Genomic DNA, 27872 nt, shown 5'->3' with positions numbered 1-27872 from the left:
GCCTTTCCAGATCTGAAACCCTGCGATGGGATGGCACTTACTTTACTTCCAGAGCGGGGGGAGGGCCTTCTCTGTAGGCGACTTTTCGCCAGCAGCCCCCAGCTCATCTGATTCCGTGGCTGCCACGAGGGCCACCGGCTCCCAAGATGCAGCGGTAACTGGACCCCACAGGAGTCATTGATTTGGGGTCTGAGTGTTCAGCCTTCAGGCTTTCTGGGCTGCTAGCTGCAGTTGACTGCTTCCTTAAAGAGATATACCCGAGTTGGCTCGTGAGGACCACTGATTTAAATCCCACCTGTGAACAAGTCTCCACGGGGCCCCTGGAGTGCCAGGCCTTGCTCGTGGTGACCCCCAGAGACCCCCTCCTCACCGCAAGCCTGTCATTGTTTCCACAGATCACCTCGATGCCAAAAAAGCGGGGAGCTCTCCACCCTGTTCGATGTGGGTGGAATCTTCGGTGAGTTCGTCGTGGCGTGCAGTACCAGGACAGATAACTGCACTATTGTACTGTGGGCATGACCTCCTTGAGCCTTGTGGAGAGGGGAGGTACCCCCAGCTGTCCCTAGGATCTGTGCTCACACCCAACTGTTGCAGCTGCTTCTCTCAGGGAGGGTCTTGTGCCCCCTTCCTGGGCCCTGACACTGAACATAAACGAGCAGTCTCACCCACAGGAGAATGCCACCCGAGGGCCTCTCCGGGGGCTGCCTAAACCCGGCCCTCAGGACGACACGTTGCCTCCATGGGAAGGTGCTTCCCTGGCCCCTCCCCACTGCGCCACCCAAGCGGGCCTGCGGGAAGGCCTCCTGCTGTGGGTACCTGTCACGAGTCCTGGGGTTGTAATTCTCCCTCTCTGTGGGATCAGACCTGGGGGCTCTGCGCACCTGCTGAGATCTGCCCCCGCCCTACCTTGCTGCAGGTGGAGTCCTGGCTGGCGTGGTCTCAGATCGACTGGAAAAAAGGGCCTCCACCTGTGGCCTGATGCTGCTGCTGGCGGCCCCAACGGTAAGGCCAGCTGCTCCCGCTGCCCAGTCACGGTATGCCCCGAGACCACCCAGGGAGGCACGTGGTGCGGGGAGGGCTCCTGAGCGCCAGGCTGGGTTCTTCCCCAGGCAGTGTGATGCCGACCCCAAACCATTCTGAGCTCCGTAGCCAGGTGCCCCCTGCCCCCATCTTGGCCGTGCATGGCCTCAGAGCCTGGAGACTGTGTGGGAGTTAGGTCTCTGCAGGAGGCACAGGGAGTGGGTCATCTCCCCAAAAACAGTCATGGGCTGCCAAGTCCTCCCCCACCCCACCCCCGGCTTCTCTGAGCTGCCCACCCAGGAGAGCAGCTGGTCAGCAGCACCCCAGCTGGGCTCTTGCAGTGCCTCCACCCCCAACCCGCGGCTGCCCAACCCCTGCCCTCTGCTGGGCCCTCCGCTCCAGCATATCTGGTTCCCAGAATGGCTCCTGCCACCTCCACTCTCCATGGAATCCTGCTTTCCACTGGTGTGTTCTGACTTTGGCCTTTTCTTTGGCCCCTACCATGTCAGGTCCTCGGACCGACGCCCTTCTGCGCCCTGCTGTCAGCCAAAACCCTGAGCTGCCATCGGCCACTCCATGAACCCGGGTCCCTCTCCCACCCCTTCAGCTCTCAGGACCACCCACTCCCTCAGGTTTCCCCAGCTCCTTGGTTCCCCTCACCTCCCTTCTATGGAACCCATTTTAGGGACCCCCCCCCAATCTTCCCAAGTCTGTGTCCTCCCTCCACCCCCATTTCACCTTGGTCTGGGCCCCAACGTCTCTGGAAAGAGCCTTCCCCCACCCCCCGGCCCTCTCGGCAAATATTCCTTCCCACTGGCCCCAGCCCGGAGCTCCCGCAGCTTCAGCTCGGTTCACAGCCTGTGGTCTCTGGAGGCTGCCACTGCCTCACCTCTCCAGCCTCCCGCATGCTGGGGCTCCCATGCCCCAGCATGCAGTACCTGCTTCCCTCTGGATAGACGACGCCCTCCTGGACATGCACCTTTGCACCCATCCTGGCTTCGCACACGGCACCTACTCTGCAGGACCCTTTCCTTGCCCCCTCTTGCCATGCTCCATCTCAGGACCTCCAAGGCCCCACGCACCCGGTGGCCAATGACATGGCAGCTTGAGTCCCCGCAGTGAAGAGGGGGTTGCAGCATACCAGGGACCCCTCCCCGCTGCGTGGACTCCCTGGCACCCCGTGTGGGCCAGCCCCTCCCGGAACTGGGGGTATGACGAGCAGGACCAACTGCTGCCGCAAAGCATTTGGGCTCTTTCCAGTAACCCATGCTTTTACCCTGTTTTTACACGTTCTGCAGCTCTACGTATTCTCTGCCATCAGCAAAATGGGCCTCGAGGCCACAGTAGGTGAGTGCACAGCCCGCCCCCTGCTTTCACCTCCCCGCCCACCCTGCCTGGTGACATGAAGTTTACCCAGCCAGGAGGCCTGCAGCCCCTGCAGCTGGAGCATGTCTCAAGGCCCAGTGCCCTTTGAGACAGGCCTGCCGGACCGTCCACGCCAGGTCCTGGGGAGTGGCTGAGCCCTGACCGGGCTGGGCAAAGGGTGGGACCCCGGCTGGGCCCAGAAGCGGGAGCTGGCCCCGCGGCCAGGCCTGCTGGTCTCCCCGTCCGTCCCTCCCAGCTGGCTGGCTGTCCTGCTGCCATTCTGGGAGTGCCTGTGGGGCAGTGGAGGACTGTTTTTAACTTCCTGCAGGCAGTGCTCGCTGAGTGTGCTTCTCACCCTTCCTACATGTTGTTTGTGACCTGACAGGCAGCAGTGGGGACTAGAAGGGATGTGGGGCCTGGGGATCAGAACTAGGAAGTCACCCAGAAAGCAGGTAGCCAGGGTAAGGGAGCACCCGGAGTGTCCTAGATGTTTCTGTGTCGCAGAAGCTTCTGCCCAGGACAGTTTGGGAAAGTGACTGCATGGCACAGATGAACTCACCTGTCCTGGCCACGATGGGCCGGGCTGTGGGCTCTGCTTCCCCTGGGGGTGCGGGGCCGAGAGGCCGTCTTCCTGCTGGGGCTGGGAGCGTGGCTGCCTTTGGTAATGCCCTGGACGCAGGAAGAGCCACACCCCCCGACACAGGTACCAGGCACCCACCCACCCAGGTACCAGCCTGAGCTCCCCACACTGGGGCCTGAGCCCCCCCCCAGCACTGAGCCCTGAGCTCCTCCCCGACCCTGAGCTACCCACACCGGGGCCTGCCTCCTTCTCAGTTGTCTGTACCTCCTGCCCCAGAGGCACAGGAAAACCCCAGCCTTCTGGGGCAATAGTCCAAGTTTGCAAGTGCATTGGACTTTCTGAATTCATCAAGGGGGCAAGCCTTTGAGGCAAGACCTTTGTGGTGTACCCAGTTCCCCCTTCCCCAAGAACGCTCCCGCCTGACAGCCCAGGGCACTCTGCCCATGCTGGGATGTGCCTCTGGGTGCAGCGGCCAGAGTGCACCCGGAGGGCTCTGAGGCACGTTTGGCCTGGGGTGTCGGCTCACTCCCCCCTGCCTCCCACAGTGATGCTGCTGCTCAGCGGGGCCCTGGTGAGCGGGCCGTACGCACTCATCACCACCGCCGTCTCGGCCGACCTGGTGAGTGGAGCTGCCCTTCTGCCCTCCTAGGGATCCGTGTCCCTAGCAGCCCGTGTTCACAGCACCTTATGTTGCCAGAACCTTCACCCGCTGCCCCTCTGCCCTCCGAGGGTGTCTGTGTCCCTGGAAGTCATGTTCATTGGCACCTTTTGTGCACAGAGCCCTCACCCATGCCTGTAAGAGATTTCTGATATGAGTAAGGGAGGACGGCGCCTCTGTGCTCCAGAGGAGGGGCCGGGGGGACATGTGGCCTGCCTGAGGCCAGCCTGCCCCAGCTCTGGTCCTTATCCCTGCGAGCTCCTGTCTGAGCCTGTGGGGTGTGTCTGTGTGTCCCCGAGCCTTCCAAGGACCACAGCACCGGGAAGCCTGTCCTCTTCTCCTTGCACAGCCCACTCTGATGGCCTGCAGCGCGCTGGGCACCTGGTGTCTGGGGGCTGCAGAGAGGAGCCCGACGGGGCCCCTGCCTTGAACGGCCACTTTCCAAAAAAGAAGACAGTGCAGTGGGCAGGCAGGGCACAGGATGGGGGCCACTGGCAGCAGGAAGCTCCCTGTGCTTTGTGGGGAGCGGGTGGCATTAGGGAACATTGGATTTCTGGCCCAGAGGAGGCAGGGTGTTTTCATTTCATGTGTGAGTCTCAGATGGATTTTGGGAAGGAGCACTGCACAAAATACAAAATCTGCTTTAAAAGGGGGTTTCTATCAGTAAATGGGGTGGGGAGTGTGGGGGAGACAACTTCCCAGGCAGGAGAATTCCAAATAATTTGTAGAGATACTGCCTCTGCAGGAGGGGCACTAGCTTCCCTCCTGTAAAGTGGGGCTCCATGTGGTGATGTCCTTTCAGATGGGATAGAATGGGGGGCTCACTCCACACAGGAGAAGCCTCCCAACACCCCTCGGCCAGGGCCACCAAGGTCAGTGTCACAGTGAGAAGCCATCGAGAGTGAGGCCCTGGGCAGGATGTGGTGAGAAGGGACCACCCTCTGTGCTCTCCCGACCATACACTCCATTGTCCCGGTCAAAACATGACAGAAAAGCCGACAGACCCAAAGGAGAGCTTTTTTTTTCCCCTCCTGCATGGACAGGCACCAGGAATTGAACCTGGGTCTCCGGCATGGCAGGTGAGAACTCTGCCTGCTGAGCCACCGTGGCCCGCCCCCAAAGGAGGGCATTTTACAAAGTCCCCAACCCATCCTCACAACTCTCCAGTCAGGTGCGCGGGCCCCATGCAGGAGACCTGGGTTCAATTCCCAGACCATGCACCTAAAAAAAATAAAGCTCTCCAGTCATTCATCAAGTGCAAGGAAAGTCTGAGAAACACAGCCAAGCAGAGCCCAAGGAGGTGTGATGACGAAATGTCATGTGGGACTCTGGAGGGGACCCCGGGGCAGAAAGGGGACATTAAGAAACTAAGGAAGTCCATTAAAATACGGATTTTCGGTGATATCAAGACCATACCCCTATTGGCTCATTCTCTGCCAGGAATGGAGCCGGTGAGGTCAGCAGCAGGAGATGGGGCCCAGCACAGAGCCCCTCTGTGCTGTCATTGCATCTTGTCTGTCAGCTTCAAGCTGTTTTAACGTTAGAAGTTTATTTAAAGCAAAAAGTGGCTGTGCAGACCCATGGGCGTCTCCTCCCTGCGCATCTCCAGACTGCCTTCCGGAGCCCTGGCAAGGCAGCCTCTCCACCTCCTCTCCTACTTGAGAGCCAGAGCCGCCCTGCCCCTGCGTGCCTCCCCCCACGGCCCCCCAGCCTGTCCTCTCCCCGGACCCCAGGCCCCAGGGCAGCAGAGGGCCCCTGCATGCTGCGTGCAGCCTCAGGACCACCGTCATCCCCGAGAGAACCGCAGGTTTTTCCTGCGGGTCAGAAGAGGCGGCACAGGCAGGAGGTCTTGGGGGTCCAGCCGCCCCCCACTCGTCTGTCTCCTCCATACCCTCAGCCTGAAGCACAGGCCACCTGTGTGCTCAGCACACCCCTAAAATGCCTCCCAGGAGTGTGTCCTAGTGTGCATGTGCTCCTGTGTGTAGGGGCATAGAAGGTTCTGGAAGCAATTACCGGTGGCCTGCCCTACCGGAATTGGAGGGCAGGCAAGGGACTTTCACTTCTGTTCAGAATCCCAGTGGGATTCTGGGTCGGTTTTGCTCTGTGTTGTGTGTGCTTTTCTGTGGTCTACGAACGGATGTGTATTTATATTTTATGTAAATGCATGCACATAGCCTTCTTTTTGCCAGCTTTAGTTCATTTGTATGATTTTTAGACTTCCAGGCACTATTTTTCCTGGTTTACTTTTTCCTTTTATCGTCCTCAGTTTGTGCTTGTGCTTTCCACCTTCATTCTGTGGCTTTGTAACAGCACCCCCTGGCCTGGTCAGCAGAGGGGTGCTCCCAACATGGGTCTCTCTCCCCACCCCCCCCCAGCCGCCCTGCCTTTCATCCGCAGACTTGGATGGCTGAGCTTGCAGCTCTGCTCACTCATTCTCCTTTTCCTTTTCTCCTACAAAGAAGTCAAACCTCCCTTTTCCTTCTCCTCTTCATCTCCCCTCATGCCCGCCACGAGATTCCTGGAAGCATTCTGCCTGGGTCTGGCAGGCCCTTCCCTCCTGCTGGCCCGTCCTCAGAGATGGCTGCCTGCTTTTCTCCCCTTGGCCTGATTTTCCCAGGATTTGGGAAAGTTTCTCTTGGCCCATCCTATGGCCCCTTGAGGATGCAATAATTAACTGACAAGCTATGAGTTCCCCACCACACGAGGCTCTGCTGGGTGCCAAAGAGTGCAGGGCCTCAGGCTGGCCTGTACGTCTTCAGGCCTTTGAGCCTGGGTCAGCGGGCTGCCGGGCACATCCCCTCCCTCGGGACCCCCAGCCCCCACTCCCCACCCCCAGCCCTGCTCTTCTGGGTGCGTGTCAGCACATCCCCTCAGCTGGCCTTTGCTTCCCTGGGCCTCAGTGTTTCCCAGGAGGGATCCACCTGCTGCTGGGAGCAGCCACACCCCAGGCTCTTCCTTCCAAGGCCTTGACCTCTTCCGACCAGCTAACCACCCTCGTTCTCTCGGCCCTGCAGTAATGCCTGTGCCCTTTGCACCCCAGTGGCGGGGTGTCATGGAGTGGCCAGGCCTTACCCAGCCCTGACCCGTGGAGTGGGGAGAGGCAGGAGCAAGAGATGGGCTCGCCGGAGAGGATCTTGTGCTAGGGGCTGGGGAGACAATCGTGGGAAGGGGGTCGTGCCACGGCCAGGGCTGGCACTGAGGGCAGACATCCAGGAAGGCACAAGGGGGATGCAGCTTCAGTAGCATTGGAGGAAAGCAAAGTTTTATTAAAACCTTAAATCTCTAACAAGTCTGGTTTGCTTTGGTCCAAGTTAACTTACAATATATAAGAAAATAATTTATTACAGGTTTTGAGAGGATTCTGCTTAGGAAACTGGCCCAGTTTAAAGGATTTAGGGTGTAGAGTGGCACTGAGGGAAATGGGAGGTACTTGGTTTCTTTGTTGTCCTGCAGAGGAGCTGGACCCCTGGCCCCTTGCCACCTGTCTGTCCATGGGGACTCTGCCATCTGTCCAGAGACTGAGACTGTCACATTCTTACTGTTTCTACTCCCGTTTGTCCCTTGAATGTTCAGGATGTTGTGAACTGGGGCACGTTTGGGTTCTGTTATTCCATCCTTTAGTGACTTCTGGCTCATAAGTAAGTTTCTTCCTTGCATTTGCTACCAAGGTGGCTGTTTATTTTAGAGATTGCAGGGGTCTCTGCCTTGTGTCCCCGAAGGATCCTCAGTGTTAGGGAGAATGCGGGCGCGGGCAGTGGTGGCAGCTGCCACCCGGGAGTACAAGTCTATCCTTCATCATTCCATGGGGTGCGGGGCAGCTGGGAGGAGAGTGCAGCGGTGCTGACTATGTTTCTGTTTATTGGAGGAAAATCCTACGTGCTCCATTAGCGAGAATTTGCTTAGACGGACATTTCCGATAGTTTGGGGCTATTAAAATCCCTTGAAGCTTTGACTGCTTTTCTGCAATCAGTTTGGGATGGCGTGGAGTTTCCTTTCCTGACGGGTTGGGTCGTTTCACAGCATGGGTCATCTGTCCTGTGGGGGGGTGTGGGTTTCCTCACTCCTAACACTGCTGAGATGAACACCCCCCATTCTTTCCTCTCCTCCAGGGGACCCATAGAAGCCTGAAGGGGAGCTCGCATGCCCTGGCCACGGTGACGGCCATCATCGATGGGACCGGCTCCGTAGGTACACGGGGTCTAGCGCGCAGGGGGCAATGGTGGCCAGAGGGGACCCAGGGCCACATCTTGTCTGACTGGCAGGTGTCGAGGGCTGCGGGGCTTTGGTGGCATTGGGGTCCGCCAGCATTCCTCACAGAGGAGCACCCCACAAGCACATGCTCATCCAGGGGACCCCACGAGTGAGGGGGTCAGGTGGGGGGGCCAGAGCTGTGGGCATAGGTCTGGCTAGAGCTGTTTCCTTCAGCACGTGAGCACGTGGGTCCAAGCTGCACCTAAACGCAGGGTGCTGGTGACCGAGGGCTCCACGCCGAATTTCCTTACAGTGGTTGGCTTGAAACAATGGAAATGCATTATCTGGCTTTAATGTGCGGAATCCAAGTGTTGCAGAGTTGGTTCTGGAGGCTCTGGGGGGGGGGGGCCGCTCCCGCCTCTCCAGGCTTCCAGGGGCTCCTGGCCCTACCTGGTGCTGCTCGGGTTGACGATGCATCCCTCTGACTCTGCCTCCATCGTCACACAGCCTTCTCTGCTCTATGTCCCCATCTCTGAGTCTCTTCTGATGAGGACCCCAGTCATTGGGTTTCGAGGCCCCCCCCCCAATCCAACATGACCTCAGCTGAACCTGACGACATCTGCAAAGACCCTATTACCAGGGAAGGTCACATTCACAGACACCAGGCTGGGGACCTGAGCGTGTCTTTGGGGGACACAGTTCCCCTCACGGCACGAGCGAGGGTTGGCGCACGCAGCCCACCAATTGGATCTGGCCTGTTGCCTGTTTACCATTTCAAGAAAGGTGGGGGGGATAGTGTTTACATTTAAAATACAAGAAAACGAATGAGTCTAAGTCCCTACGAGACTCAGAACATTACGGGTTTCAGGAAAGTTCTTGAAGAAGCATATTCTGCAGTAAAGAAAGGGCAAAATGAGGAGCTCGTGCCTGGGAGACCGGCAGGTGGGGGGTGGCGGACGCGGCAAGCCTCTTCTCCCTGCAGGTCAGAGGGGGCGCCGGACACCCAGGGGCATCAACACCACCGCTCCTGGAGACCCTGAGGGCCCCGCCCTGCCCTGCTCCGGACACAGGGTGCGGGTGGCACTGCCCCCTTCTTTTTTTAAAATGTTTTTTAAATACCAAATAAATGTAAACATTACTGTTTTGATCATTCTGTTCTAATATATGATCAGTAATTCAAAATATCATCATATAGTTACATATTCATCATCATGATCATTTCTTGGAACATTTGCATCTATTCAGAAAAAGAAATAAAACAAAAACAGAAAAAAAAATTTATACATACCATACCCCTTACCCCTCCCTTTCATTGATCACTAGCATTTTAAACTAAATTTAACATTTGTTCCCCCTTATTATTTCTTTTTATTCCATATGTTCTATTCATCTGTTGATATGGTAGGTAAAAGGAGCATCAGAGACAAGGTTTTCACAATCACACAGTCACATATTACTTTCATAGTAATGAAAGCTATATCATTATATAGTCATCTTTGAGAGACATGGCTACTAGAACACTGCACTACATATTCAGGCAGTTCCCTCCAGCCTCTCCACTACATCTTGAATAACAAGATGGTATCTATTTAATGCATAAGAATAACCTCCAGGATAACCTCTTAACTCTGTTTGGAATCTCTCAGCCATTGACACTTTGTCTCTTTTCACTCTTCCCCCTTTTGGTCGAGAAGGTTTTCTCAATCCCTTGATGCTGAGTCCCAGCTCATTCTAGGATTTCTGTCCCACGTTGCCAGGAAGGTCCACACCCCTGGGAATCATGTCCCACGCAGACGGGGAGGGTGGTGAGTTTGCCTGTTGTGTTGACTGGAGAGAGAGGAGAGAGAGGACTGCCCCCTTCCTGAGTATGGGATAGTGAAGAGCAGGGAGGCCGGCTGGCGCGGGTGCCCAGGGCGGGGGAGGCTCTCGGACCCAGGGCCCAGCATGAGAAAGGAGGGGGGACTCCCTGGGGGCAGTCTGCGGGTGCCCTCTCGCCACAGGGGACACGGTTTCTCTGGAGCCTGGAGATTACCACCTCCATTTTGCTCAGTGCGGAAGCTGTTGCTTTTCTCGTGGCTATGCCTGAGGCCCTTTGTGTTAGCTCAGCCTTTTCTGGCACCCACTGCTCTCACTAAGGCGGGATCTGGAGGCTTTCCCACCGCTTGCCTCCCTGCTGCTCTGTGACGCCTGGTCCCCACGCCTGGTCCCCTCTGCACGGGTGACCCCAGACCCTGCCCCATTGTGGCTGTCGAGGCTTTCCTCACATATCCCCAAGCCCCCAAGACACCTCCCGAGACATGCTGTGTAGAATGCATGCGCCCTCCTCACCTCAGTCATGGCCTCTCTCCCCTGGTCTGTTTTTCACCTTGTACTTAACCTGCTTCCCAAATAACCTGTCGTTGACTTATTTGTGTTGTTATTGTCTTGTCTTCTTCCCCTGGAAGTGGGCCCTCTGAGGATCAAATTCACCTGCTTTGTCCTCTGCTGGACTGTGCCTGGGATGTGTAGACATTCAGGGAGCAAATACTGAATGAGACCTAGAATCATGGATGAGGCCAGAGCTCTCCTGTCCAGCTGTTGAGGTCATAGGTCGGGAGCTGGGTCAGAGGCCCTGGGGTTTCTGCAGCCCACGCGGTTCATCGGGACAGGGCCCACCCTCTCTGGGCACAGGGACCCCATGTCCAGCTTCTTGCTGTGTTTTCAGGGCTCTGGACACTGGCTTCACATCCCAGGGGAAGCTGGCTCCAGGAAGAAGGCGCATTTCAGGGTGGTCTCCGGTTGGACATAAGGAAGGTCACAGCTGTTCAAAGGCCGGGCTTCACCTTTGGCTATTGGCCAAAGTCACATCAACTTCATTTTTGTCCTTGGTGTTGGTTCCTTCATTTTGTTGGGTCCAGAAGTGACTTTGGATTGGTTGGAGGTGTCAGAGGCCATCCCTCTGATGTTTAAAGAGTCATCTTTCCCTTTTGGGGTGCCTTCTGGGGCCTGGGGACATGTCTGGACCCTGACTGAGGGGGCTGGGGGGCAAGAGCACTGCTTCCCCAGGCTCACTGTGCTCCCCTTGGAGACGCTCACTAGGCTTCTAGGTTGAGCTTGGTTTCCACGAACCCCATAGCCTGGACAACCTTCTCTCTGCCTCCGTTCCGCAGACCCCTTTGTCTATGAGTCAGCCCGACTCTCACCCTGGAGCCCTCTGCTCAAAGTTAATTTTGAGCTCTGCTTGTAGTCCCAACTGCTACTTTAAAGCAGAGGAGAGAGTAAAAACAGAGGGAAATTATGAATTAGTTGAAAACCACAATTTTCTTGATAGCCTTTCCCAGTGAGAGGGAAGCAGAAGTACATGGCTGAGGGTGGAAATTCTGTACCTGTAATGGACCAGGACCACCCACCACTAGCCCGCTGAGCCGTGGAGTCGGGACACCTCTCCACCCACACAGAAGGAGGTACAATGTGACTGTCCCATCGCTGACTTTCCATTAATCTGCCTGGAATCCTGCCCATTCCTGAAGCCACAATACCATCTTAATCTCTGCAGCACTTGCTCTGAGGGGTCCGAGTCGGGAGACACTCATGTCCCAGGCTCGTCCTGCCCATCAGCATCTGCTCTGCTCACGTGAGGCCATGTAGGAGATGAGGAGAGGCTCACCATGGAAACGGCACGCTCCTGGGGCCACCACCCACCTTCAGCCGTTATTGATTTCCAGAAGTACTGGCCAACTAGACAGAGCAAATAAAAACTCAAAGAAAATGTGAAAACTCCATTCACCGGGGAGTTTATCGTAATAAGAACTAATAATTGATTAGTTATCCCAATAATTACTAAATTTATCCCAATAATAGCTAATGAGTGTTGTACCCATTAACTGTTGTTTAGATGGTGGCAAAGCTTGACTAGTTTTAAGTATCGCCTTCTCACAAATCACAGATTGCCCCGTGGTTCCAGTAACACATGTTAATGAGTTTGGTGCAACTACAGTGCTTGGAATTGCATCCTGGGGTGATGCAAAGCTTGCCATTTCTGTGCCTTTCAGGAAGAGCAGTTAAATATGTCCCTGAATCTTAATTTTTGTTTTATTAAAGTGAACCCTACATGTAGCTTTAGAAGCCAGATAGCAATACAGTCTTGTTAAAATGAAAAATGAAACTCCCTCCTTCGTACCTCCTCAACTCCCCCCTGCCCCCCCTCCCCACTTTCTAGAAGCAGGCACTTTTCACTGTTTCCTCTGCCCTCACTACATAATTGCATATTTCTAGGTTCATCAGTGTTTGGCATTATCTGCGGTCTCCCTGTTAAGGAAGATGGGGCTCAGCTCTTCTAGGCCTCCTAATCCCCCTTCCTTCACTCTTGTCAGTTATGCTGGCTCTCCTAACACTGTCCGCTCCTGAAAGAACCTTTTGTCTTATGTCCTCTATTATCCTGAGTTGGCAGATGCCTTATTTCTTCTTTTGTTCAGTTTCTCTTACAGCCGTCCCCACCCACACCACCATCACCACCAGGCTCCTCTCCCTACTCCATCCTTCCGAACGCCCCATGCTGCTGACCTCTGGCCTCGGTCCATGCCAGGTTCTGTGCTCTCCTCATGGTGCCAACCTTGCCCAAGAACATCTTGCCACCCCATCCTACCAATTCCTGCCATCTCTTGCCATCTTGTGCCCCTGCCATCTTGTGCCTCTTGTTTAATGAACATCCCATGAATACTCCTCTGGTGGAAAACATGTTCTGGTAGTTTCCTTCATGGAGGTGTTGAGAGCTTGCAAGCCTGTGGGGTCTGCACTGTGCTTTCTCACGTGGGACATTGTGTCTGTGTGTGGGCTTATATGGTGAAGATCCTTCCCCTTCAGAATTCCAGTGTCTTCCAGCTTCCATTGCATGACTGAGAAGTCCATTGTCATTCTTACTTCATTTGTGACCTTTTTTCCCTTCTGTTGGAAATCTTTTAGGCCTTTTTTTTGTGTCCCCAGAAATCTTTGTTCATCCATTATCCTTTGACCATACTCATTCTGGGCTGATCACACTGTAAACACATACCTTTCATTCCTAGAAGTTTTGCTCTATTTTTTCTTTGTTAATTGTTAGACTTTCTGGATAAATCCTTCATTTTCTTTTCTTTCTCTTTTATCCCTTCTTGTTCATCTCTGTTTTTTTTATTGCTTTCTCAGAGGTTGCCATGATTTTATTTCTAGCCTATGTATTGAGTACTGAACTGCCACTGTCATCTTGGAATGTTTATTAATGTTTTTCTGCCCCTTTAGGGCAGAAATTATCATTTCTTGGTTGCAGCGTGTATTAGGACAAATCCTATGTAATTGCCAATATTTAACTGGTATGCAAGTACAAAAAATAGGAGTCTCATCTGGTTTAACCTAATTTTCTGTCATCTCTGATGGTACTAAAATTTGCTTGTAATTTTCTTCCCCTCTTCCCTCGATTTGTTAAGAGTGAATCTTGGCCATTGTTTCATATCATTATGTCCAAGGACAAGTCATTAAATACTTATTTAAATCCCTATCTACATGGGAGGATATGTGACCTGCTGGCCTTCCCAGTGGTGGGATCTGACTGGGATACAGAAGGAAGCCTGCCTGGGGCTGTGGACCCCCAGCATTCTTATCATTGTTGGGGAGGCTTACCACATGCTTGTGTCTTTCACTGGATCCCTGTTCTCAGCCAGGTGGTTCACTCCTGCTCAGAACAGGACTTGGGTGTCCCCAAGCCCAGAGTCTGCTAGGGTGGTCACTGGGTTTGTGAGGTTGAGGAGGAGAGCCTGGAAGGTGGAAGAGATGGAGGGGACGTGGATAAGAGTTTACTATAAAAGACTCTCTGCCACACCCCTTTTTCCTGGCACTCACCTGCCTCCAACCCATCCCCTTCAACTCCCCCTGCCCTGAACCCAGTGGGCCTGGCTCTGAGTAAGGTTCCCTGCGCCATCTCCCTCCAAGCGACAGGAAGCACTGGAGTCCATACTGCCCTCCTCTAGAATGTGTGCCTTCTCTCATCTGCACTTTCTTTTGTTTGTGGGTTCATAATTCTGTTTTTAGATTCAATATAGTCCATTTTGTAGGGTTTGGGAGGTATAGAGATAAACACACATGAACTAGCTACCATGTTACCTGAAAGTTCTTCTGAGACATTAAAAATCTAGGAAGTTATTTCTCAGATTATAAAAGTAAGCACGCTTTGTGAAAATTTGAAACAAAAGTGGTTAGTATACAGTATGAAAGACCCTAAGCTATCTTTCGGAGATTAAATCTCCTTTAAAAGTTATAAACTCTTCAAACTTCTTACCCAAACTTCTTGCATCCACCAAAACAATAAACCATCCTACAGATGAAGCATAATGCATTCCAGCCCCCGATAGGAAAATCAGTAACAAGACTGCTATAAAGAGCATTCTTGTATAGATAACTATGGGCATTTTTTTTTTATTAACGGAAAAAAAGAAATTAACCCAACATTTAGAAATCATACCATTCTACATATGCAATCAGTAATTCTTAACATCATCACATAGATGCATGATCATCGTTTCTTAGTACATTTGCATCGGTTTAGAAGAACTAGCAACACAACAGAAAAAGATATAGAATGTTAATATAGAGAAAAAAATAAAAGTAATAATAGTAGTAAAAAAAAAAAAACCTATAGCTCAGATGCAGCTTCATTCAGTGTTTTAACATGATTACTTTACGCTTAGGTATTATTGTGCTGTCCATTTTTGAGTTTTTGTATCTAGTCCTGTTGCACAGTCTGTATCCCTTCAGCTCCAATTACCCATTATCTTACCCTGTTTCTAACTCCTGCTGGACTCTGTTACCAATGACATATTCCAAGTTTATTCTTGAATGTCCGTTCACATCAGTGGGACCATACAGTATTTGTCCTTTAGTTTTTGGCTAGACTCACTCAGCATAATGTTCTCTAGGTCCATCCATGTTATTACATGCTTCATAAGTTTTTCCTGTCTTAAAGCTGCATAATATTCCATCGTATGTATATACCACAGTTTGTTTAGCCACTCGTCTGTTGATGGACATTTTGGCTGTTTCCATCTCTTTGCAATTGTAAATAACGCTGCTATAAACATTGGTGTGCAAATGTCCGTTTGTGTTTTTGCCCTTAAGTCCCTTGAGTAGGTACCCAGCAATGGTATTTCTGGGTCGTATGGCAATTCTATATTCAGCTTTTTGAGGAACCGCCAAACTGCCTTCCACAGTGGTTGCACCATTTGACATTCCCACCAACAGTGGATAAATGTGCCTCTTTCACCACATCCTCTCCAGCACTTGTCATTTTCTGTTTTGTTGATAATGGCCATTCTGGTGGGTGTGAGATGATATCTCATTGTGGTTTTGATTTGCATTTCTCTAATGGCCAACTATGGGCATTTTTGAGGATATTGAGCTTTTTTTGTTTTTTAAAGGTTTAAAAAATTACTTTGACATAATTTTATACTTACAGAAAAGTCACAAAAATAGTATGAAAAGTTCCCAGACATTTTCCTATATTTGCTTTATCATTCCTCCCTCTCTCCTATTTAGACAAGTATACTTATGTATATGCACAGGCATATTTCTTCATGAATGGCTTAAGAGTAGAATGGATATATACTGCCCCTTTACCCCTAACTTCTTCAGAATGTATTTCTTAAGTCCAAGGAATTCTCTGATATAGCCATGGTGCAATTATTACAGTCAGAATTGGTATCTACAGACCCTTTCAAAATTTTAACAGTTATCCCAATAATATTTCTTATGGCATCCAATATTGCACATTGGATTTGCTGAGAATTTCATTACAGTAAATGTTTTCAAAAATGGGATTGTTGGGTCCAAAGAATGAACATTTTTTTATTAATTAAAAAAAATTGACAACAACCAAAACAATAAGATATCATTCCATTCTACATATACAATCAGTAATTCTTAATATCATCACAGTTGCATATTCATCATTCCTTAGAATATTTGCATTGATTTAGAAAAAGAAATAAAAAGACAACAGAAAAAGAAATAAAATGATAATAGAGAAAGAAAAGCCCCTCGCTTTCATTTACCACTAGCATTTCAAACTAAATTTATTTTAACATTTGTTCCCCCTATTATTTATTTTTATTCCATATGTTCTACTCTTTTGTTGATATGGTAGATAAAAGGAACATCAGACACAAGGTTTTCACATTCACAGAGTCACATTGTGAAAGCTATATCACTGTTCAATCATCATCAAGAAACATGGCTACTGGAACACAGCTCTACATTTTCAGGCAGTTCCCTCCAGCCTCTCCATTACATCTTAATAACAACAAGGTGATATCTACTTAATGCATAAGAATAACCTCCAGGATAACCTCTCAACTCTGTTTGGAATCTCTCAGCCATTAATACTTAGTCTCATTTCACTCTTCCCCCTTTTGGTCGAGAAGGTTCTCTCAGTCCCGTGATGTTAATTCTCAGCTCATTCTAGGGTTTTTCTCAGTCCCTTGATGCTGAGTCTCAGCTCATTCCAGGATCTCTGTCCCATGTTTCCAGGAAGGTCCACACCCCTGGGAGTCATGTCCCACGCAGAGCGGGGGAGGGTGGTGAGACTGCTCATCATGCTGACTGGAGGGAGAGGCCACATCTGAGCAACAAAAGAGGCTCTCTTGGGGGTGACTCTTAGGCCTAAATTTTAAGTAGACTTGACCTATCTGTTGTGGGGTTAAGTTTCATATGAACAAACCCCAAGACTAGGGGCTCAGCCTGTAGCTTTGGTTGTCCACACTGCTTGTGAGAATATCAAGAATTCGACTTGGGGAAGTTGAATTTCTCCCTTCTCTCACCATTCCCTGAAGGGGGCTTGCAAATACTTTTCCACTCACTGATCAGATCACTCTGGGATTCATCGGGGCATCACTCTGGACAAACCAACAAAATCTCATGTCCTACCTGAGATTCCAAGTACTTATGGCGTTTAATCAAACTATCTACAGAAGTTATATTAGGAAATGCTCTAGTCAAAATATAAATTTTGAAACAAATAAACATTTTTTGCTTTAGTCTCACACATAAGGTGACATTTTAAAATATTAATTACCATCTATTTTCAGCACCCTGCAATAATGACATTCCTTTATTCAAAGAATGAACATTTTTAATGTCAAGATACAATTTTATCCATAGATTTGGCCTGTGTGCTGGATTGAAAGTACTGTGTACCCTAGAAAAGCCATGATTGTTTAATCCTGATTCAATATTATAGGATGGAAACCTTTGATTAGATTGTTTCCATGGAGGTTGACCCACTCAATTGTGAGTGTGACCTTTCGATTAGATGGAGATGTGACTCTGCACATTCAAGGTGGGTCTTGATTAGTTTACTGAAAGCCCTTTAAAAAGGGAGACATTTTGGAGAAAACTTCAGAGCCAATGCAGAACCAGACATTTGGAGATATTTGGAAGTGCCAGCAGAGAGCTGGAAGAGAGAGTAGATGGCTAGAGAGAGATGTTTGGAGATGCAGAGCCCAGCTGATGTCACCATGTGCCTTCCCATGAGATGCCAAGCAAGCCAGAACCCAGAGTTGTTTCTGGAGGAGCTAAGTGAAGGCCCACTGACACTTAGAGAGGAAGCCAGTGGCATCAGAAACTGGAAGCAACAGCACCAGGAACAAGGACCAGCAGAAGCCAGCCATGTGCCTTCCCATGTGACCGACATCGGCCTTTCTTGAGTCAAGATATCTGTCTCTGGATGCCTTAGTTTGAACATTTTTATGACCTAAGAACTGTAAACTTGTAACTTAATAAATTTCCTTTTTAAAAGCCAAAAAAAAAAAAAAAAAAAAAAAAAAAAAGATACAATTTTAGATGTAATTTCAGAAAAAGGTTGTGCCAATTATACATTCACTAAAGCTGAGAATTATTAACCTTTTATTCTCTTATGGGACTGATAGGTGAGAATGTGGTTCTATTATTTGAATTTTTTAAAAATTATGAGTGAGGTATTGAGCATCTTTTATATATCTCTTGGGCTTGGCTATTTTAAGTAGTGTTCCTTAAACACACCCTGTGTCCCTTTGCATGTTTCAGGAGCCGCGTTGGGCCCCCTGTTGGCTGGGCTCATCTCCCCCTCCGGATGGAACAATGTGTTTTACATGCTGATGTTTGCGGACGCCTGTGCCTTATTGGTAGGTCATCTCTTTTATTCCCAGCAGCATTTCATGAGCAATTCAGTAGTTACTGACTAGACATTCCCCTGTGGACTCTGGGAGTCCACAGGGAGCTTTGGTTCTCTGCCCTGTTCAACAGGTAGCCCCTCCCTAACTATTTGCTTTTTACCTTTATCTGGTTAAAAACAGATGACAGAAACAGAAGCAGAGTCTGTTGCTCTGTATCTGTAGAGGCCAAGGGTGTGGCTTTGAATCCTGGCTGGTCAGCTAACATGTGTTCTTGGCTCGGGCAGCTCCCTCAGCCTCTCTGTTCTGCAGTGTCCACATTTTTAGATGAATGTAGTAATGGTATCAGTGGCAGAATTGTAGTGGAAACTATCAGAGACGATGTACCATGCCTGGCCTCTAAGTGGAGCCTGCCATCGTCCTGGTAGTTACCTCCCACCAGGCACTCAGAACAGAGAAGCATCCTGACTCCCTTCCACCCAAGGGGGTGGGAGAGAAGGGATCAGAGAGGCTGCCAGTGCAGGCCTAGTACTGCTGCCTTTCCTGCCCACCTGTTCCCTGGGCTCCTGATTTCTGTCCCTTCCTGCACTGAGACCTCAGGCTTCCTCCAGGACAGAGTAGATGTACAGCACAGCCACACAAGCACACACCGCTGGAGGCAGGTATGGTGTGTGCATCCTTGCACGCCTTCATGCTGCACAGAGTTCCCAAACCCAAAGCCCTGTCGCTCCTCTCTTGTTACCAGAAAAATAATTGATATTGATCCCAGTAAAAGTGAGTTGAGAATTTAGAAATATCAATCGTACAAGTAAATGAAAGTTTTATTTTTTAATTCCAAGGAGTCCTAAAATGTGGCTCCCCCATTGAATACAGAACCAAATGCCAATTTTCAACTGATAAATTTAATAGGGTTACAAAGTCTGTTCCTCAGCCCATTTGTTTTCAAAATGACTAAGGTTTTTAGTCAAGTCCTCAGATGTATTTCCGCTAAGTAGCAGGAAATTTCTATCATTTTGTCTGTTTAAAGGCTCTGAAAATCCCACTACTTCAGAAAAACAGCATGATGTATATATTGAATATCCTCTTAAATGCATAGCTGAACTCACAAGAAGGAGCCAAAAATGTAGGGGCAATATAAAACTAGTACACATGCTGATAATAAAGCAGTCTGGGGTGGGCTGTGGAACAGTTACCAGTCTCAGGAATCAAGGGTTTGGCGGGGTGGCTTATGCCCATGGAGAACAAGAGACAAAATGCATAGAATCCCCACAACTCACACCGGCTGATGATGGATTCATAATCCAAAATTATGAGATATGGGGAAATAGTCCACTGTGAATGAATGGGACGAGACACAATAAATGGCAGATAAACTGTAAAAATAAATATATTTGGCATTTCTTAAAGCTATAAAATAAGGAACTGAATTAACGTGAAAAGAATAAGACACTATAAGAAACACAGCAGGTTTGGAAAACAATCAAATAGAAGATCTAGAAATGAAAAAACATGGTCTTTAAGATGAAAAACCCTCAATGGAGAAGTTTAAAAAGTAAATTATATACAGCTAGAGAGAATTTTTGAAGTAGAATGTGGATATAAAGAAAGTCTTCAGAATGCAGCACAAATAGCAAACAAATGGGAAATATTAAAGAGAGATTAAATATGAAATGGAGGAACAAATGAAATGGTCCAATATTGCCTGGTAGGTATTGCCAGAGGAAGAGAATAGAGAGACTTGTCTAGAGGCAATATGTAAAGAGAAAATGGCTGGGAATTCTCCAGGATACATGAAAGGCATAAAGTTTCTTAGTTTAAGGAAACAATTTAGAATTCTATACCTAGCTAAACTTACTTCTAAGAGTGAAGGTGAAATCGTAACATTTTAAACCAAAGAAACCTCATGGTAAAAATTGCAAAAAGGTGTATTGAAAGAAGAAGAAAATTAAACTTGGAAAGAAAGTCTGAGATGCAAGAAGAAATGTGAGGAAAAAAGCAATATTCATAAAGATCTAAGTAAGTATTGACTGCATTCAACAGGAGTTGGCAAACTGTTGTGTGTGAGCCAAATCTGGCCTTGGTATGTTTTTGTATGACCTCAGAAGGTATTCTACATTTTTAAAGAGTTGTGGGGGGACAAAAAGAAAGAAAGAAGAATATGCAGCAGAGACCATATGGCCTGCCAAACCTGAAGTGTTCATGGTCTGGACTGTTACAGGAAAAGTTTGCTGACCCTTGAGTTGAAGTAGCAGCTCTTCATATTAAAATCTAAGCTACATGAAAAGAAGGAACTAAATGACTAGCTAGTCACATTATAAGGCACAAGTGGGACAAACAGTTGAGGTATCCTTCAGTCCTTTCATTGTTGTCAGTAGAAATAAAGTGTTTGACTTCCAGGCCAGTGGAAGGGAGTAAAAAAGACTCATTCAACCAAGAGAATGTAAGGGAGGCAAAACAGTAGCAGCAGCTTGGAAAAAACTGGGTAACTACAAAGTACAAAATAACATGGGTGAAAACTCACAGTGAAAGCTTATCAGAAGTCACAATTATAAATGGACTCACCACACCTACTAAAGCAGAATTTGTCAGGTTGGCTTTAAAAATACCCCGACTCCGTCACGTAGGAGAAAAAGTTACTGCATAAAAATCGAGAGGGGAAGAGTGGAAGAATGTAAAAGACCTAGCAGGCAAGTTGTAAACCAAGAGGAGGCCAGACTGGCTCTGGGAGAGGAATGAGACCTGAGGTCCAGTGGTGTCCGTGCGGACAGCAGGTTGTTCCCTAAGGCTGGAGGAATAGCTAGGGAGGCTCAGGAATGCCTACCAGCAGGAGCTCGAGTTGGTCTTTCCAGATATAATGACCAAACATAGCGGATTTCTCCTGGCTGGTCAGCGTTCTCTTCTGGTTTCTTTTCCTAACATGGGCCAGGTTGGCCTCATTCCGAGTCTGAATCTGGGACTCTCAGGGACTCAGCACGTCCCGGAGGATGCACCTGGGGAGCTGGCTGTGGGGTCTGCTCCCCTCCCTCGTCCCCGGCGCCAATGGCTGGCAGCCCCGGTGGCCCTGTGGCATGTTGAGGGTGTGCCGTCCAGGCCAAGCACATGCCTGGTGGCTATGCCCACACGCGCTTGGTCCTGGCCCTGCAAACTCTGGCTTCTCCTGCCATCTGTGGCAGCACCCCAGGCCCCCACCTCCTCTGCACCCTGGAGGTGCTGGGACGCCTGCTTGCCCAGGGTCCTGGGGCAGTAACGGGCTTTTCTTTGTTTGTGTGCAGTGTCTGACCCGCCTCATTAACAGGGAGCTGAGCTGTACGGGGCCAGCAACAGGGGACCAAGCTCTGTAAGTCCGCACAGCCCCATCCCCCCTCGCACCACCAGAGCCCTGACGTGTCGTCCGGCTCATCTGCCTCTCACAGGCGCCTTTTCTTAAGACAGAAAAAGAAAAGTCACTATTGCCCAATTCCTTCACTCTCCTTTCCCCTTTTAAGACAGCTCCCCCAAGTGTATAGAGCGCCGTGGTAATTGCTCCTTAAAATAGGAATGAGGGAACCAGAGGGGACATGGCCTCCTTAGGCCTCTCTGAGCTGCAGCACCCGCCCCCACCGCCACTGCCCCCTGTGCCCTGCTTCTGGCCCCCTCTGTCTTTTCTCTCCCCTCCCTGGCCACCAGGAGGCTGGGGTTAGCACACGCCCTTCTCCACCCATCCTCCTCACCCCCCACCCCGGGACAGCAGCCCTGGGCCCCGGGCTCTGCGCGCCTGGCCTGACCGGCTGCCATCTGTCCATGGCTTCCAGGTCCAAGGAGCACTGACTGCCTCAGTTGCAGGGAGCCGGCCGGCCTGGCTGCACGCTGTCTTTTGAGGGGAAGTTTGAATAAAGGATCCTGGGCTGCAACACGCTATCTCCTTTTGCACTGCGCACGCCCCTGGAGAAGACGCCAGCGCCCGCCTGACGAGTCCTGGGCTCTTTTCAGCTGGACGCAGCGCTGCAGAGCAGCGGAGGGAAGGGGGCTGAGACCCCCTGCCCTCCCCCGGCTTCACCGAGCCGGGAAAACCGGCTGAATCAGCAACAAGTGCCTTCCCCCCTCCCTCTCCTCCTCCTCGTCCTCCTCGCAGACGGGTTTTCATCCTGTGGCTTAGATAGCACGAGGGGCGGCCCGTGCAGCCTGGGCTGGAGGTGAAGGTGCCGTCGCTCTCAGGGATCTTAGTGACGGGATGTGGGAGCCGCGTGCCCGCCATGCCAGCTGGGATGGGAATGGCATGCGTGCCTGCCATTGCTGGGGAGCCTGGCTGTGGCACGTGAAGAGCAGACATCGGGACACGGGTGGGAACTCCTGCCGGCAGAGAGGATGGGGTCAGCAAGCAAACAACAGCGTCAGCCTCTCAGATGGTGCAGGAGACCCCGACAGCTGGATCGGGAACCACGACAGGACCTGCACACATCATGTCTCCCAGCAGGCATCGGTAGCACCCCAATTGCTCTGTCCTGACCGAGCACAGTGACTTCAGGATGTGAACTGCAGGGAGTGTCTACACGGGCCACCTGGGCTGGGCCCCGTCAGGAAATGCCTGCTGTGGAATTCCGTGGTTATTCTGGAAGCTTTGTGTCTGCTGCCATGGTCAGAGCCAATGCTCCATCCTCCGCGGGCCCCAAAGCTGCTGGTGCCCTGCAGGGGGGTGTGTGGGGAGAGCGCGCTGGAGGTCGGGCGTGGGGGTCCCAGCCGGGCCACGCGTGTTGCCCCCGCCCACCCAGCAGTTTGCTTCCCTTCCAGACACACACACACACACACACACACACACACACGCCCGGGGGTCGTTTTTAGGGACACAGCAACAGGGTGATTTTATTTATTGAAAATGTGTAATGTGTTATGTGACATTTAAGCAACATAAATGCCATTTTGTTATTTATTAAGGCAAACTCCAGTTGTCCTCTGGCCATTCCTTTCCTTGGCTGTTGCCCAGCAAAATACATATCTGCCTTTTGAAATAAATTAAAAAAACAAAAAACAAAACAACACAGCACTCAAGCAGAATATATAGCTAATGTTGATTATTTCTGCCTTAGTTTCCTTTAGACTAAAGAAAGGAAACTCCCAAATGGAGCTTTTGCAAGTTTTTGGTTTCCAGGATTGAGTACATTCCATGGTTTTGCAACTGGAAGCCGAGGCACTTTCTCCCAGAAGTGGGGACCACGTGTCAGGGAGTCCCCAGAGTCCTGTCCTTCCAGGGAAATGTATGCCCTGAGTGGGGGGTAGGCTTGTGCTTAAAAGGCACAGTGGGGTTTGGGCTTTGATGCTTGCTTCTTGGAAGCATATATGTCCCCAGTTGTAGGACACCCATTTTCTTCAGACAGAGAGCCACGTGTTTTTAGAAGAGAATGTGGGCGCACACCCACGTCAGGGAAAGGGGATGGTTGGAAGCTCAGCTCCAGGGGGTGCCAGGGGCTCCTCTGGAGGGGCATGAAAGGGTGGCATGCCCTGGCGATTCTTACCAGATAGGTTTAAAATACAAAAAGTTCTTGAGACATTTAAAATTTTTCTTCTACTAAAAAATAAAATTTCCACCATCACTAAATGGATTACTCTGAGTTCTTGCAGCCAGAGTTCACTCAGCTCTCATTTCCCTTTTCAGCCTCCTGTTCTTTTCCACTGTGTTTCCTCTTCTGCCTTTTTCCCTCCTCTCTTCCCTTCAGCCTCAAGCCTCTGCCTCCAGGTGTCCAGTGGCCTGCGGCCTGTCTGCGCCCCTGCAGGCAGCATCCCCAGGACGGCCACCAGTTCCTTCCTCATCACGCGCAGCACCTCTTTCCTTCTTGGTAACCATATTGGTTTGTTAAAGCTGCTGAAGGCAGTATACCAGAAATGGGTTGGCTCTCATTTTATTAGACTAAGTTACAAGTCTACAGTTGTAAGCCAAAAAAAAAAATGTCCAAACTAAGGCATCCAGGGAAGGATACCTTCACTCAAGAAAGGCCAATGTCTTTCCCATGGGAAGGCACATGGCTTGCATCTGCTGGTCCTAGTTCCCAGTTCCATTACTTTCAGCTTCTGATGCCAGTGGTTTCCTCTCTAAGCATCTGTGGGCCTGCACTTAGCTCCTCCAGATGCTTGCTCAGCATCTCATGGGAAGGCACATGGCGACGTCTGCTGGACTCTGTTTGCTCTCTTTTGTACTCTGAGCATCTCCAAACATCCATTTCTCTGTCAGCTCTGAAGCAACTATTCACCAAGTGTCTATATCTGAGGTTTCTCCAAAATGTTTCCCCTTTAAAAGGACTCCAGTACACTACTAATCAAGACCCACCTTGAATGGGTGGGGTCACATCTCTTTCTAACCATAAAGTCACACCCACACTGAGTGGGTCAATCTCCATGGAAACAATCCAATCAAAGGTTTCCACCCTGAACAATAAGCTTGACTCCACAAGACTGGATCAGGATTAAAACACGGCTTTTTCGGGTGTTTTAGTAGTTTCAACCTGTCACATTGCCTGTTGGATATTGCACTGAATAATCAGAGGGAGGAGTGAAACCAATTTAAATGTGCTGTTTGGCGGTGCACACACAGAGGGTTTTATAAATGAACTCTTCTGTACCTACCACTCCCCTGCCTCGGGAGAACCGTTCCCTCCTCTAGGAGAGGTCCAGATATGGTGGTCTCAGGAAGACTCGATGCATTTTGTACCCTCCCTAACCAGCAGCCCCCACCTGTTGTTCTTTATTCAGCAACAGAAAGCATTCATTGATGACTGTCTTTTCCCAACTTTGGGGACCATAGGATTAGAAGAGAACCTTATCCAAGGGAAGAGCAGCTGTGTAGCCCCAAACCAAGACCAAAGCCAATGGTGCCTTCTGAAATGGAGAGTCAATCTCTTCTAGACATGTGGCTTCCACGCAGCTACTTTTTAAAGCAATTTGGATGAAACACTGATACTCTCAATCCATAAATGGAAGGTTTCATCATGACTATTAAGGAAAAAATATATATGATTTCAATATAAAAATACATCTCAATTTTATCCCGAGCAGTAGCTGAGATCATTTCCACCTGCAGAGAGCCAGTGGCGATGCATGGTGCTTTTGCGTTCATCTGGACATGTTACTTGCACGAATTAGCATACCACTAAGATTTTCCCATTCAAATCAGGAAAAAAAAAATGCCCCGAATGATTGAAGTGCAAGCTTTTGGCAGGATCCATGGACAGCTTTCCTATCACAGAGGAGGGCAAGTCACCCCTGGAAGCTGGAAAGCTCGGCTTAAAAACTGTTCCCTCTTCAGTCTTGAGGGCCTCGCCCTGTGCTCCTCAGGCTGCCTGTGGGGAGGACAAGGCACACCCCCATTCACCAATTTATAATGTGCAGTAAAAATACATTACTAGGAAAAAATGAAGAGAAGCACTAGGTTTTTATCGTTAGAGTCACCAGCCATGAAGCCACGCCATCCCGTGTCGCTGCCATGTGTAAGCGCTTTCCCCAGCCTGCTGCTCCGGGATGGGCTGCAGCTGTTCAGAGGCCGCGGCTGGCAGAGCAGACTCAGCTGGGGGGGGGGGGGGGGGGGCCGGAGCTCGGCTGGGGGGCAAGGGGGGCCCAGGAGTCTGCAAGTGCAGAGGGAGGGGGCCGCTGTGAGGTGGAGGGCTCAGGACGCCCGGGGGTGGAAGGGTGGGGTCTGCTTCAGGGGCAAGGGCCGCAGAGGGTGCTGGGGCTGGGTAGGGGGTGCCCAGGGGCTGTCCCGCAGGGTGTCCTGGCTGGACCCAGCAGAGATGCACCAGCAGCCAAAGGAGCACATGGGCCTTGTTCAGAGGCAGGAAAAATGCCATGGAAGGTGATGACGTGGCCAGCGTGTCCCTTTCTGCCTTGTCCCTCTCCACCTGCGTGGGTTTCGTTTGCTGTTTAATCTGGTCTGGAAACCGTCCCGGCCCCCCTCTGGGGTCCATTTCCCTTTCCCATGGCCACCCCAACCCAGGGCAGGAGGACGACTCTGTGGGGATGCGTCTCTGCCATGGGGAGCACTCCGTGCCTAGGTGGGGAGGGGGTGTGGGCTCCCCAGGCCTTCCAGACCTTGACCCTCACTCCATCCTTGCCCAGGCCCCAGGGCTCAGAGGGCACACCCCACCACCCACCTGACCCAGTGGCCACCTGCATGGAGGGCAGCCTGCTTGAGGGGAAAATGGGGAGAAGGAGGGGCCAGCGAGAGCCCCCCTGGGAGGCAGTCCCAGCGTGAGAGGCTCCACCCCCAAGGGCATGCACTGTTGTCCCTCCACAGTGCAAAGTAATACTGAGAATTTCAAGATGACAGTGACCACGAGAGCCTTAAACTTCCCGCCCAGGGCCCTTCTGGGGCAGGGACAGGAAGCTGCATCTGCTGCCACTGTAAAATTAACTTCCATCCAGAACTAACCAGGGAGCTAAAGGCCAGACTGGGGCCTGGGGGTCCTGACCTGGCCTTTCTCCCCAACGTGGACAGAGGCAGGGAGTTTGTTCGGTCTCAGTCCGCTGGTAGACGCCTCATTCCTGGTACTAGACAGGTAGTTCAGGTGACTGCTGCCACCCGGGGTTCCCCATATACCCCACCCACTCAAGGGCAGCATGAGCGACCCCCGGCTCAGCTTGTCATCTGGAGCCTTCCATGGGCTGGGCCAGCCCCGGCTCCTGACTGAGCCAGACTGTTCGTGGGATGGTCCTCCACCACCCTCCCTCATGAGGTGGAGCCAGACACGTGTCCCCTCCACCTGTCCCCAGGCCTCGACACATTCCACACCCCATGTCCTGCCTCCCAGGCTGCTCTCATGTCCTTTCCAGGAGGCCCTTCAAGCCCTGATCCCCATTTCCCCTAGGTAAACCCTTCAACTCAGCGACTTCCCAAATCCACTCATCCTGCTCTTGGATGATGCATTTCAAGGGTTAGCAGGGACAGCTCATTCCGTTGGGTCCCACGTGCATTCATGAGCTTTTTTCTGTGCCACGGGAACAAAGCAGCTGGGCAGGTGACCAGTCCATCACCACAGCGGGGCATGGCAAGGTGAGGAAGGACACATGGACTGGCTCCAGAAGCCAAGAGCACACACAGGGGTGTGGGGCTTTCCCTGGGGGTTCAGTAAAAGCATCCTGGAGGTGACCCCCAAGCCAAGATCAGACCAAAGAAACTGGAAAAGGCAGCAGCTTGAGATGATGTGCAGAGATAGGAAATAGGCTGTCTTTTCAGGGAACTAGCCCTGTTTGTTGGTTCTTGGGTTCTGAGCACACTGCAAGAAGTGGCAGGGGCTGAAGCCCACTGACCTTGCTGCCTGTGAAAGACCTGTGAAGGTGGGATTCCAAGGACTGGAGTGGGGAGGACAGTGCAGAGGACACACGCCAGGAAGCTTCTCCTGCAGCTCAGTAAGACAGTGAGAGCCTGGGGGACAAGCCTCAATGAGGGGGACATGTTCAGCACCCGAAACTAGGTAGCCATAGCCATGGGGGCTGCAAAGAGTTGCAACGAAAAGGTAGTCTACATGGACCACAAGTTTCTACCTGGGGGTGCACCACAGAGAAAACTGCCACAGAGAAAGCAGGGGTTTGTTTCGGGGGGCCGTAGGGTGTGTGGGGTGACTACTCAAGTTCAGGTGCATCAGGGCACCTCAATTTTGACTACATCTCAAAATGGCCTGGGCAGCTTTAAAAAATACACATGCCAGGGCCCCCTTCCCATGCCAGAGACTCAGATACGGCTGGCCTAGGAGGACATGTCCACCAGGAGTTAACCCCAAGGGTCCAAAGCCCTGGGATGCATTCATGTCTGGAACAGAGGCTGTGGAGTCACAGAAGACATGGGGATGAAAACCTCGAAAGGAAAAAGCTTCTGGGGAGAGCATGTGGAGGGCAAAGGATAGAGGCCTGGGGTTACCTGGGAAGGGAAGAGGAGCCCAAGAAGTGAAGG

General features: G+C 50.9%; 1 protein-coding gene across 1 annotated transcript; it reads left to right on the top strand.

Annotated features, from left to right (window-relative positions):
• The first annotated feature begins 146 nt into the window (after positions 1–146).
• On the top strand, positions 147–22123 carry LOC143647753 (glucose-6-phosphate exchanger SLC37A1-like). Its single transcript, XM_077117511.1, has 9 exons — positions 147–154; positions 396–457; positions 917–1002; positions 2319–2367; positions 3511–3584; positions 7733–7811; positions 17877–17974; positions 21235–21299; positions 21754–22123. Exons 1-9 carry the CDS (start codon positions 147–149, stop codon positions 21767–21769), a joined length of 537 nt encoding a protein of 178 aa, XP_076973626.1. The 3' UTR covers positions 21770–22123.
• Positions 22124–27872: the final 5749 nt, after the last annotated feature.

The sequence above is a fragment of the Tamandua tetradactyla genome, chromosome 10 (assembly GCF_023851605.1).
Source record: "Tamandua tetradactyla isolate mTamTet1 chromosome 10, mTamTet1.pri, whole genome shotgun sequence".
NCBI lineage: Eukaryota > Metazoa > Chordata > Mammalia > Pilosa > Myrmecophagidae > Tamandua > Tamandua tetradactyla.
The sequence above is the reverse complement of the archived record's forward strand: the minus strand, read 5'-3'. Positions and strand labels throughout refer to the sequence as shown.